Below are 11239 nucleotides of genomic sequence, written 5' to 3'. Positions count from 1 at the left end.
CCCTATCATTTATTATTATTATATTATTATATCATTAAGTATATAATAGCTGTGTCTTACCAGTACTCACCTACGGGGCAGAAACCTGGAGGCTTACGAAAAGGGTTCTACTCAAATTGAGGACGACACAACGAGCTATGGAAAGAAGAATGATAGGTGTAACGTTAAGGGATAAGAAAAGAGCAGATTGGGTGAGGGAACAAACGCGAGTTAATGACATCTTAGTTGAAATCAAGAAAAAGAAATGGGCATGGGCAGGACATGTAATGAGGAGGGAAGATAACCGATGGTCATTAAGGGTTACGGACTGGATCCCAAGGGAAGGGAAGCGTAGCAGGGGGCGGCAGAAAGTTAGGTGGGCGGATGAGATTAAGAAGTTTGCAGGGACGGCATGGCCACAATTAGTACATGACCGGAGTTGTTGGAGAAGTATGGGAGAGGCCTTTGCCCTGCAGTGGGCGTAACCAGGCTGATGATGATGATGATGATGACCCTATCATTTGAATTTAGGTTCCTCCATGGTCATCATCATTACCGTTTTCCCGCGCTAGGATTTCACCGAAGCAGCATGTGGTTGGCCGGAGTCGAGGAAGACGCTGAAGTTAGCATCGCGCGTGCAAACGCGAATGCATCGGCCGATTCTCGTGACAGCGATCATCGATACAGGGCCGAGAACAATTCTGCAAGAATGGCTTCAGGGTCGCACCGAAGCCTGAAGAATGTCAGCGAGCATTCCGCAGACGCCACTCGGCAACAAGATGTACTTGCAAACCCGGCTTTGTGCAAATCTCTCTACCGCTTGTCGGAGGATCCTTTCAAGCAGCGACTTGCGTCGTCTGGCAAGAGCACGGTGGCTCTGCTGGCGGCGTCCCTGCCTTCATCGCAAGGCGTTCCACCGCAGGAGACAGCGGCGCACGCGGAAGTCGGGACCGCAGCGCGCCCGTCACCTATCCTGAGCAGCCCCAGCCTAGGTGGCTTCAGCGACGTGCGCAGGCTGTCGCCCGTATACTCGCGCGACGAGGACCGCTGGAGCCCGCGAAGCATGAGCCGCCTCTTCTCGCAGACCACGTACGGCTACGACTTTGACCTGGCGTCGCTGTCGCATCACGTGAGCTCCGTGGCCGAGGAGCGCCGTCTACGCGGTCACGCGGGTGCCTGCCCGCGGTACACGCTGGTCACGTTTCTGGTTGCGGTGCTGGTGGCCTGCCTCACGGCGGTCGTGGTGGACATGAGATGGACCGCCCTGGCCCGCGACCACTGGCGACGGCTCTTGGTAGACGAAGACCTTCCTCCGGTGGCGTTGGCGCCTGCCGAAGGCAACACGTCGGTGGAGAGGACCCCGTATCTTTCGTGGACTCCCATGGCCACAAACGAGTCGTCGTCGAAGGCCAGTCAAGAGTTCGAAGTTACGGCGGGTGACGTAACGGCCGCGCATGACGAGCGGGAGGACGCCGCCATAATCATGAAGGTCACCAAGCCGCCGATAAGCGAGAAAGATGGAACGAGAGGAAGGAAGCGCACCGTAGCGCTGAGGCGGGCCACGTCGTCTCTGCCGCGGCGGCCCTCGAATACGAGACGCCCTCGCAGGCGACGTCCTACTGCAACGCGACGGGAAGTGAACTTCGATTCCCGACGGAACGTCCAGTCGGCACCAATACGCATGCCTGTAAGTTGACTGCAACGATGCATCCGCGTCAACAATTGGAGCCCTCTATTAAGAAAGGCAAAGATGCAGCTCTGGCTTACAAATAAACGTTACTGGTCACCGCAGACCAATATACAGGGTGTCCCACGTAACTTGAGCCAAACGTTAAAGATATGCAAGTGCCACGTAGCTGGACCGACCCACGGTAATGTTGTTTGGCATCGCTTGGAGATACTCAGATTATTTTTTGTATTCTGCGTAATTGAATAATTAGTCCTAATTAATCCGCTTCGTAATACGTGAAAGGTGTCAATGAGAAAATTGTAGAGCAGCTTGAAAAACGCCCGGCACAGCTTTCTGCTGCTCAACACGTGTTACACAATATCATTTCTCCGAGCGTGAAGGAAGCCCTCGAATGCACGCAAAATTGCCGCGCGACTGGCTACACGAGGCACTTTGCGTGTATGCGCGGACTTCTTTCACGCTCGGAAAAACTTTCATGTAGCACGTATTGAGCAGCAGAAAGCTATATCGGGAGCTTTACATGCTGCTCTACAATTTTATCATTGACACTTTTCATCTAATTATAATAACGAGGAAGTTGATTAAATAGTAAGACCAATTGTCCAATTAGGTGGAATGCAAGAATAATTTGAGTATCTCCAAGCGACGGCAAACAACACTACCTTGGTTTCGTACAGCTACGTGGCATTTGCATGAATTTAAAGTTTGGCTCTAGTTACGTGGGAACTCGCTCCTGTACTACAAACGGGACTTCAAGATATAAATGAAAAGGAAACATAAAAGAGCTAACAGCAGCTTTGCAATATAGCTGTACAGAGCAATCTTAGGCTTGCTCTGTGAAACATAGAGATCGAGTTTTTTTTGTTATTGACGTTACTTTGGCTGTGTGCATGCGCTTATACAGCGATATTGTAATTGTTTTTAGCTCTTTTACCTTTAATTTCTGTCTGTCACATTCATTTGTTTCTTTAAGGGTCCTTTCGTACGCAGTACGAGTGTACATTGCCTGTGGTGACGAAGAAAATTTAGTTGTAAGTCAGAGCCCCGTCTGTGCCTTTTTTCTTCTCGGGTCCCAAGTTGTTGCCCTGTTTTAGAATGTAAAATATGTAGTACTAACTTGCCCAAGCTTCCCCTTTAGCAACATTTATCTCCTCGTTCGTTCATATGAGAAAAACGACCCTAATAAGCGCACTCAGGCGGGTTATGAAAAACTATGGCCTCGACAAATGAGCGGCAGCAAATCATATGCAGGCATGTGTGGTCAGCTGGCACAGTTAAGATAGGGCTCATTAGAGATCGCTCTGAGGAGCCTTCAGCCTGTAGGAGGCGTAAAATTAACATGATGACGATTGTGATTAGAAATGAATGAATGCATGACATTTTTGTCTATGTGAGCTTGGAGCATGCGGCTGTCTTTGTCGATAAAGTTCAACAAAACTGACTTTTGGGCGTGTTGGTTTAGCCTCATCTGTGATAACAGCGCCACAAAGACAAACAGGCACGAAGGAAATGAACGGGACAAGCGCTCACCTCTCCCTTCTGTCACGTCTTTCATTCAGAGTGTGTCCAGTCACTTTTTTCGTCCCGGTCCGTGTATTTGTTGTGTTGTTACCAAAGATGTCCTTGCAGAATCGCATTAGGTATACTTATGGGACCATACCATGCTATTACAACCTCCAATAAATGTATCTCGTGGATGTCGTTTAAACTAACAGGTGTCCTACTAGCTGGAACCTAAAAAAATAAAAAAAAGGAACTTTGTTTTCGTTCTTGTTTCTTTTTTGCTCTTTGTGCAGTCTAGGCACAAGTGCGGCCTGGCCTTCTACACGTACTGTTCGACGTTCCGGCACGAGGCCTACTACCGCCACACAACACGCTCATGCGTCCGTACTGTCACGGATGACGTGCACGTGTGCAATCATTCCCCAAACAGATTCACCTCGCGCAGCGAGTGCCAGAGAAAATGCGTCCGCAACCAGATGCCCTCGGATGCCTGCTTCGAGAAGACGCTGTTCTCCTGGTGCAACAGGTATACACTTGCGCAATACTCGCTCACGGCGTTTGGTGCGCCGCATGAAAAAGTTGACACCGAAATGCGCTTAGCCTGCCACGAGCCATAACAGAATACGCTGCAGTCATCATAGGCTGCTACAGCATGCTACAGCTTGCTACAGCTTTGAACTGTGAGAAGGGCTGTCAATGTTATGGAAGAAATGGGTCCTGGTACAAACGCGGAGATCACAAAGTTCAGCAGCTATGCGCAATACAGAAATATGAATAAAAAAATACAAACAGCAAGCAGCTGTGACACAGCAGGCAGTAGGTATATTCGTGCATCGAGAATAACACGTGTTGTGCCGATACCATTGTTCTCGGACTAAGATCACAATGAGTATATGCGGTATTTCTAAGGTCGAGAAACCTGGGCGCAACTACTTCCGTGGTAATCAAGGCTGTGCGTGGCAATACATCTAGTTCTCTTTTGCTGCCATTGTGTTGCCTCGTTGCCCTAGTTGAGGACTGTCATTTACTTTCGCGGCAGTACAAACTGGGAGCTCCAAAGGGCCGTTGCTGCATTAAGAGCTCGCGCTTCGTCGAAACGATTGCGGTTTCAGCGCCCTGCTGAATCTCAAGATTGAAAGTTCATCGCTAACGCCAGACGGAAGAAAAATAACAGTAGTTCAGAGAGTCCATTCTCAAGCGGGAAGTTCCCAGGATTGAAACCCCATCTTTGCTTCAAGCTTTAGTAATCATAGTTGCGACATTATGATAAATACAACTGGGGGATGATACACGCGTAGGCTAGCATTGGCTTCGAATGCGGCATTAATATCTGCTCATACGCTTGCGTGAAAAGCAACAGAGGAAGAAAGTACAGAAACTACGCTTCTATTATGAGTAACGTGTGCTGATGGGATAATTGGTTCATGATTCAATGTTAAATAGCGCCAACTAAGACACGGACGAGAATAAGACAATGACGTTTGTCTTGTCCTTGTAGTCCACGTCCTATTTTGCGCTATTCTGATGGTTGGCCTCCTCTGAGTTACGGAAACCACGGTTCTATTATGACTGCCATGTGTTGCTGGGATAACTCGTTCATGAATCAATGATAATAACAACGCAAAGTAACACATGGACGAGAAGGACAAGATAGCGCTTGTCTTGTCCGTCTCGTCCACGTCTTCTTTCGCGCTATATTTAGGCTTGGTCCCCTCTGTGTTATGTTGCTTGCATTCGTAACTGCTCTTGTTTCACTGTTCTCAAGCCACTGCATAATATTTTTTTTTACTTCCATTAGACGAGACGTTAGTGCCAGCTGGTGGGTTTTCGACGGCAAGCGATGCCGGCCGTGGCATTTCCCCAAGGGCCTATGCCCGAGCCCCTACGACAGCGACGTCTTCGGCAGCCTAGGCGAATGCGAGCGCCGCTGCTCATCGCCGCTGGGTGTGGGCGTTGACGGCGCCAGACGCCGGGACACGTGTAGGGGACCCGGAGACGGAGTCACGTGCGACTCCGACGTCCTGCGGTTCCCGTACTTCGCCGACGTTTCGCCCGGCGGTGATGGTCACGTGCGCTGCATCAGGGCTTCGGCAGCGACGTTGCTCACGCACCGGTGCCTCGTAGGCTCCAACCGGTTCTTCTCGGAGGCAGCCTGCAAGCGAGCCTGCGTGGACGGCGTCACGCTCCGGCGCGGGAAGAACGTATAGTCAGCTTAATGAAGTCGCTTCTACATTCACATCTGTCTTATTTCTTTCTACGCGCGTACTTTAGTCTTTCGTTGTCACGGTTACTCGATTCTTATGTTGTGGATGAACTGACGTCTGGGGAAGTATTTCGTTAAATATACGGGATCCTCAAGAGAGCCCTTCACTTCATTACAAACTATTAAAGGGCTCCGTTTAAAACTAAATTGCAGAGCGTGCACCCTGCCTTTGTTGTCCCTTGTGAGCAGGAAGCGTGAAATAATGCAACTTTATTGTTTCTGACACTTGGGTACCACGTAAAACCTATTGTATAGCGGTACATTTTATATATGTTAGCCAATTATAATTTAGAATGAGCTATCCTAATGCTAGGTTGCTTAGGTGGCCGCTCGCACGAATTATCCGCAAAACTCTTAAGGTCTGCAGGTGCCACATGAGTTGCTTGACCAACACAGACCTGCAACAGGACGAGGTCGTAGGTTCAACATTCACCAGTTGGCCTTTTAAAGTCAAGCGTTATTTGCCTACCAGGTACAGATGATTTGCTGCTAGATCTGCCTGTAAGGGTACGACTTGCTCCGGGTAGTGAAACAGTTGAAGCTCAGTTCTGTGCGTGCGACTTTAACAAACGCGTGGAGTTGCTTGCCGCCTCGGCATTCAGCCACGCTGAAGTGTTGCATTCACTGTATAATGCGTTCTGGCGGATTTTCTTGCAGTTATTAAAAATGGGCGCGCGCGTAGCTAATATTCCGATAAGGAAAATCTACGGCGGCTGGTACCAGAATAGTTGGCAATAGCGCGTTGCTGTTAAGTGACTTCGCCGATTCGAGCCATGACCGAGAAGTTGTCGCCTGGATTCAAAGCAGTTACGCGCGCATTCCGAGGTGAACAGAATGAAACGATTTGTGTTGAGACTTTTGCACATGCTAAATGAAGCCAGGTGGGTGTATACGATGTTGCATGGATTCTGACAGCTCTGGTAAGTGTTTTAGCTGTGAAACCAAATCGCTAACTTGTGATCCAGTTGAGGCATGAAGCCACAAATAGTGGTGAAACAGAGGCTGTTTCAGACATAGTTCTACGGAAACCCGCAAGGTGGACAGAAGGGAAAATGAGACATCCACCCAATCCTTTAACGTATATCATTTACTCTGGCCGTGCTCGCAAGCTCACATAAACTCCCAACCGGACAAGCGCAAGTTTGAAAAAGCAATCCGGAGCGAAGAACTCGCTCCCGAACTCTGGGCCGTCCAGCAGGTCCACGACGCCGCCAGGAAACTCAACCTCCCGGTTCCGTCGTGGGAGACGCCCACTCCAAGAGAGCCCGAAGCTCTCGTGGCCTGCAGGACTTGAATAAAGTTGATTTCCTTCCTTCCTTCCTTCCTTGTAGCAATTGCTACGATTGGGTGGATGTCTCATTTGTCCCTTAATTACTTCTCTCCACCTTGCGGGTTTCTTGCCTTTGCTTTGAGTTATGGACAAGTTCGGCTTCCCCCTGCCGCCTGGTAAACTCAGATGGCAGAGCGGCTGCTCCGGAAACGTGGTGATCCCGGGATTGAGTCCCGGACCAGGAGAAGTTTTACGGTGAAGCTGTATACCTTTGCCGTCCAAGGAATTTTTCATGTCGTTGGCGTGGTAGGCAAAAAAAAAAAAAAAGAAAATCCCCATGCGCGGGCCAGTCCCGGAGATAGTGCAATGCCGGGCCGACCTGCGGTGGAGGTGAAGCAAACGTTAAGCACTTCCCATACGTGAGCCGATCCCGACGATAGTGCAATGCCGGGCCGACCCGTGGCGGAGGTGCAGTTCACCATTAAGGGGGGAGGAAGAGGAAGTTACAAATGAGCGCAGACGCGGCTGCGTCGGCTTACGCTTCTTTGAATGTTTTCTAACAATTTTTGCGTTCGTCGCCGATATTTTGGTTATTTCTAAACCAGTTTCGCGCGAGCTTTCCGACGATACCTCTTTCGTTGGGGTGAGTGAAGTTTTCGGCGAGTTATTGAACTTTGAGTGTGCGAAACGGTGCCTAGGGTTAGTTACGAGTACGGAGCTAGGGCTAGCTTCGAGTGCAGCACTTTCGAGGCGGCGCCGGGCCTCGTAAGGCCACTGTAGCCCTGAAAAGACGGCGAAGATGCCAGAAACGGTGACGGTTGAAGGCATGGACATCAATCCGGAAGACTTCGACGGAGCTGGGTGGACCACCTCCCTAGGCGCCAGACGACGACGGGATCCTGCAAAGGCCGCGACGCAGGCAAGCACGGCGACGAAGAACGGTTTGAACGCCCGCTCCCGCTTGACAGTTTAGAGGGTCGTAGCCGCTTCGCGGCTGTCCCGGCTGCCGAGAGACGAGATTAAGATCATTGTCCGGCCCCGAGGAGGGCTCGACGTTTCGAAGGCGGACTTGGTGCTGCTGGCGAGGGCTCTGATCATGGCCGCGGCACTAACCGACCAGCAAGCTTCGGCGGGCACGATCTACTCCAACAAGGTACAAAATATTATTGTGATTTCGACTCCAGTGTCATCCAACGGTACCGCTTATGCCGGCATCCAGAAAATTCACACAAAAGTCGGTGCTTTCGAGGTCTCTGTATACGTGGCCGCGGCGGAAAACACTTGCAAAAAGGTCATCAGGAACGTTGACCCCTCGATAGAAGAGCATGCCCTCAGAAGCATGATTGTAAATCAAAGGAACCCGACCGCCATTGAGGTCAAGCGAATCAAAAACACGCATGTCGTTGTCATCCCCTTCGACGGACTTCGAGTCCCGAACAACGTCATGTGCGGAACGGCCCTATTGCCATCTTCGCTTTACAAACGACAAGTCGACGTTTGTCACGCCTGCGGCCGGGTCGGGCTCAGGGCTGATGTATGCCACAGCAGCAAGGAAGAGAGAAGTAAATGCCACAACTGCGGAGAAGCGCTCCCAAACGGCGCTGCAGAACTACACAACTGCACCCCGAAATGCAAACTCTGCGAGGGCAATCACCCCATGGGCGACCGTTCGTGCAGACAAAGATTTCACATCCCATACATAGTGCGAAGACGCTGGAGAAGAAGACGAAACCGCTCCGACAGAGATGCCAACCCGTACGAGGTCAATGACCCAGCGGCTATGCAGCAAGATCCGGCAGATGGCTCCATCCCCAAGCAGCGCTCCCACTCCAGAGGGCGCTCTCAACCCAAGGGACGCTCCCGATCCAGAGGGCGCTCCCAATCTAGAGGGTGCTCCCGCTCCAGGGGCCGATCCCGGTCGAGATCAAGCTCCAGGCGGCCCGGCTAGAAAATGACATGGGCCGACATGGTCGGCAACAACGGTTCTGCACCGCCAACTTCAAAGGTAAGGCACAGTCAGAGCACGTGGCCGACCCGCGAATACACACACTAGAGAGGGAAAACAAAGCACTCAAACAGGAACTAGCTGAACTTGGGGCAACCCTAGCCAGGCTAGAAGGCCGTATCTTAACAAACAACACACCGACACCCATCCCTCAATCTTCAGGGACCATGGTCGCATCGTGTAGCACACACAAATGCAGGGCCGTCGTCATCCAAACCGATGACACATCCGACGTGGAAGCGTCCATGTCTGATGTCAGCGAGGCTCCCTCTAACGCCTCCGTCAGTGGCAACAAAGCTAAGACGCTCAGCAAGAAGAAGAGCAAGTACAACGTACTTCAATCGGCAATTACTGAAATTAAGGAGGTACTCACTCAAATCTGCGGCAGACTCGACCGCCTAGAAAGACCAATCGCTCATCCCAAAGCCACGAAAATAATCCCCACGCCGGACCATGGGCCCTTGTCTGCCCTGTTACCCACACCTGCGCCGCCCGCACCCTCCAAGCCGCCAGGCTCAATGAGTGAGCGCAGCATAAATGGGGCCATGCCAAACTAGTACAATGGATAACGCACCAGAATATTTCAAGATCTGGCAATGGAACTGTAACTCATTCAACAAAAAGAAATATAATCTAACGCAATTCGTCAGATCATGTAAAGAAAAGCCACACGTCATCATCCTACAAGAATGCGGGGCGGAAAAGAACATTCAAAACATGTCCTTCTCGGGGTACAGGGTTTCCAGGCCGACCCTGGACCCCGAGTTCAAACAATCCAGGGGCGTTGCCACTCTCATCGGCAAAGATGTCAGCTTTGTGGAAAGGGGCACCCCGACGTACAAGAAACGCCTAGAATCGATGCTCACAGAAATCATCCCCAGTCGGGCCCTAAAGACCAACCTTTAGATATTAAACGTCTACAGTTCCCCGACTGACAGACTCAGAAACTTTAACAAACTTCTCACATCGGTCGCGTCGCAAGCCAAGGACAGGCCACTGATCGTTGCCGGGGACTTCAATGCGCACAACACCGTCTGGGGCTACGCCACCAATGACAGGAAAGGAATTAACCTTGCCGAGTTTGCGGACACCCTAGGCATGCAACTCATCACGGACTCAAGGTTTCCGTCGCGCAGAGGCAACTCGGTTCAGAGGGACACCACCCCGGACCTGACGTTCCTCAGAAACGCTGACGGGTCGTGGGACAACCTGCAAGAGGACCTTGGCCGTGATCATTACATCCTAGAAATCAACGTCCGCATCACACCCACTTCTCCCAAGAATTACACCTACGTCGACTGGGACCTCTTCAGCAGAATGAGGGCTAATGCGGACAAACAAGGAGAAGCCTTCGAAGCGCTCCTGGAAAATCTGAAAATTATGGTGGCCAATGCCACTAAAGAAGTAAGCGTGGATCTGGAGGTGCCAGCCATGGACTCCAGACTCGCACACCTCCTGGAGGCCAAGAACGCGCTAAGAGAAAGATGGAAACAGCAGAAGCTAAACAGGAGGCTGAGGTCTAAACTAACGAAAATCAACAAAGAGATCGAAGAACACTCCAGAAAGTTGAATGCGCAGCAATGGGACGAAGTGTGTAATGAGGCGGACGTTAAAATGAGAAGGGGCAGCAAGTGGAGCCTTCTTAAGAACCTATTCGCCGACAACAACAAACCGACTAAGAGTTATGCCAGACTAATGATCGAAAGGCTCGTTCATCTTCACATGAAAGAAGGCACGAGTCCGCGAGACTTTGCTGACGCCCTGGCAGACATCTACCTACCAGTACAGCGCAAATCTGTCCCGTGGGACGACCCGACACGCGAGTATAAGGGGATACGTCAACTATCGCTGGATCGTCCCTTCGAAGTTTCGGAGATTGTGCGCGCCCTTCATGAACTAAACGGACGCTCGGCTCCCGGCCCAGACGGACTAACAAACAAACTACTCAGAAATCTACATGACAAAGCCATACAAATCATTACGAGCAAAATTAACGAGGTATGGGCTGAAGGCCGGGTGCCGGATGAATGGCGAACTGCCAATGTAGTCCTCATCCCCAAACCCGGAAAATCGCTTCATGCAGAGAATCTGAGACCCATCTCCCTTACGTCGTGCCTCGGGAAGGTCGCAGAACATGCGATCCACAATAGAATTGGAGAGCACATTGAAGAAAACGGCCTATTCCGCCACAATCTCATAGGCTTCAGAAAATCACTATCCACACAAGATGCTATGCTACTAATCAGGAACGCCGTAATAGACAACGAATCCAGGGATGCAAAAGGCATGCTGGCGCTCGACCTAACCAAGGCCTTCGACAAGGTCAGGCACGAGCACATCCTCAACGAAATCTCCACTTTAGATCTCGGAGTAAATTTCCACAATTTCGTAAGATCGTTTTTGGATAACCGAACGGCCACCATAAACGTCGGACAAATCAGAAGCAGAAAGCACATGCTAGGTAACATCGGTACCCCGCAAGGGTCAGTGCTTTCGCCGATTCTTTTCAACATCGCAATGCATGATCTC

General features: G+C 50.8%; 1 protein-coding gene across 1 annotated transcript; it reads left to right on the top strand.

The window, feature by feature from the left end:
* The first annotated feature begins 575 nt into the window (after positions 1–575).
* LOC142584269 (uncharacterized) lies at positions 576–5447 on the top strand. Its single transcript, XM_075694411.1, has 3 exons — positions 576–1666; positions 3466–3698; positions 4971–5447. The coding sequence occupies exons 1-3, from the start codon at positions 689–691 to the stop codon at positions 5377–5379; spliced, it is 1620 nt and encodes a 539-aa protein (XP_075550526.1). The 5' UTR covers positions 576–688; the 3' UTR covers positions 5380–5447.
* Positions 5448–11239: the final 5792 nt, after the last annotated feature.

The sequence above is a fragment of the Dermacentor variabilis genome, chromosome 6, assembly GCF_050947875.1.
Source record: "Dermacentor variabilis isolate Ectoservices chromosome 6, ASM5094787v1, whole genome shotgun sequence".
NCBI classification, from domain to species: domain Eukaryota; kingdom Metazoa; phylum Arthropoda; class Arachnida; order Ixodida; family Ixodidae; genus Dermacentor; species Dermacentor variabilis.
This window is presented reverse-complemented; position numbering and strand designations above follow the sequence as displayed.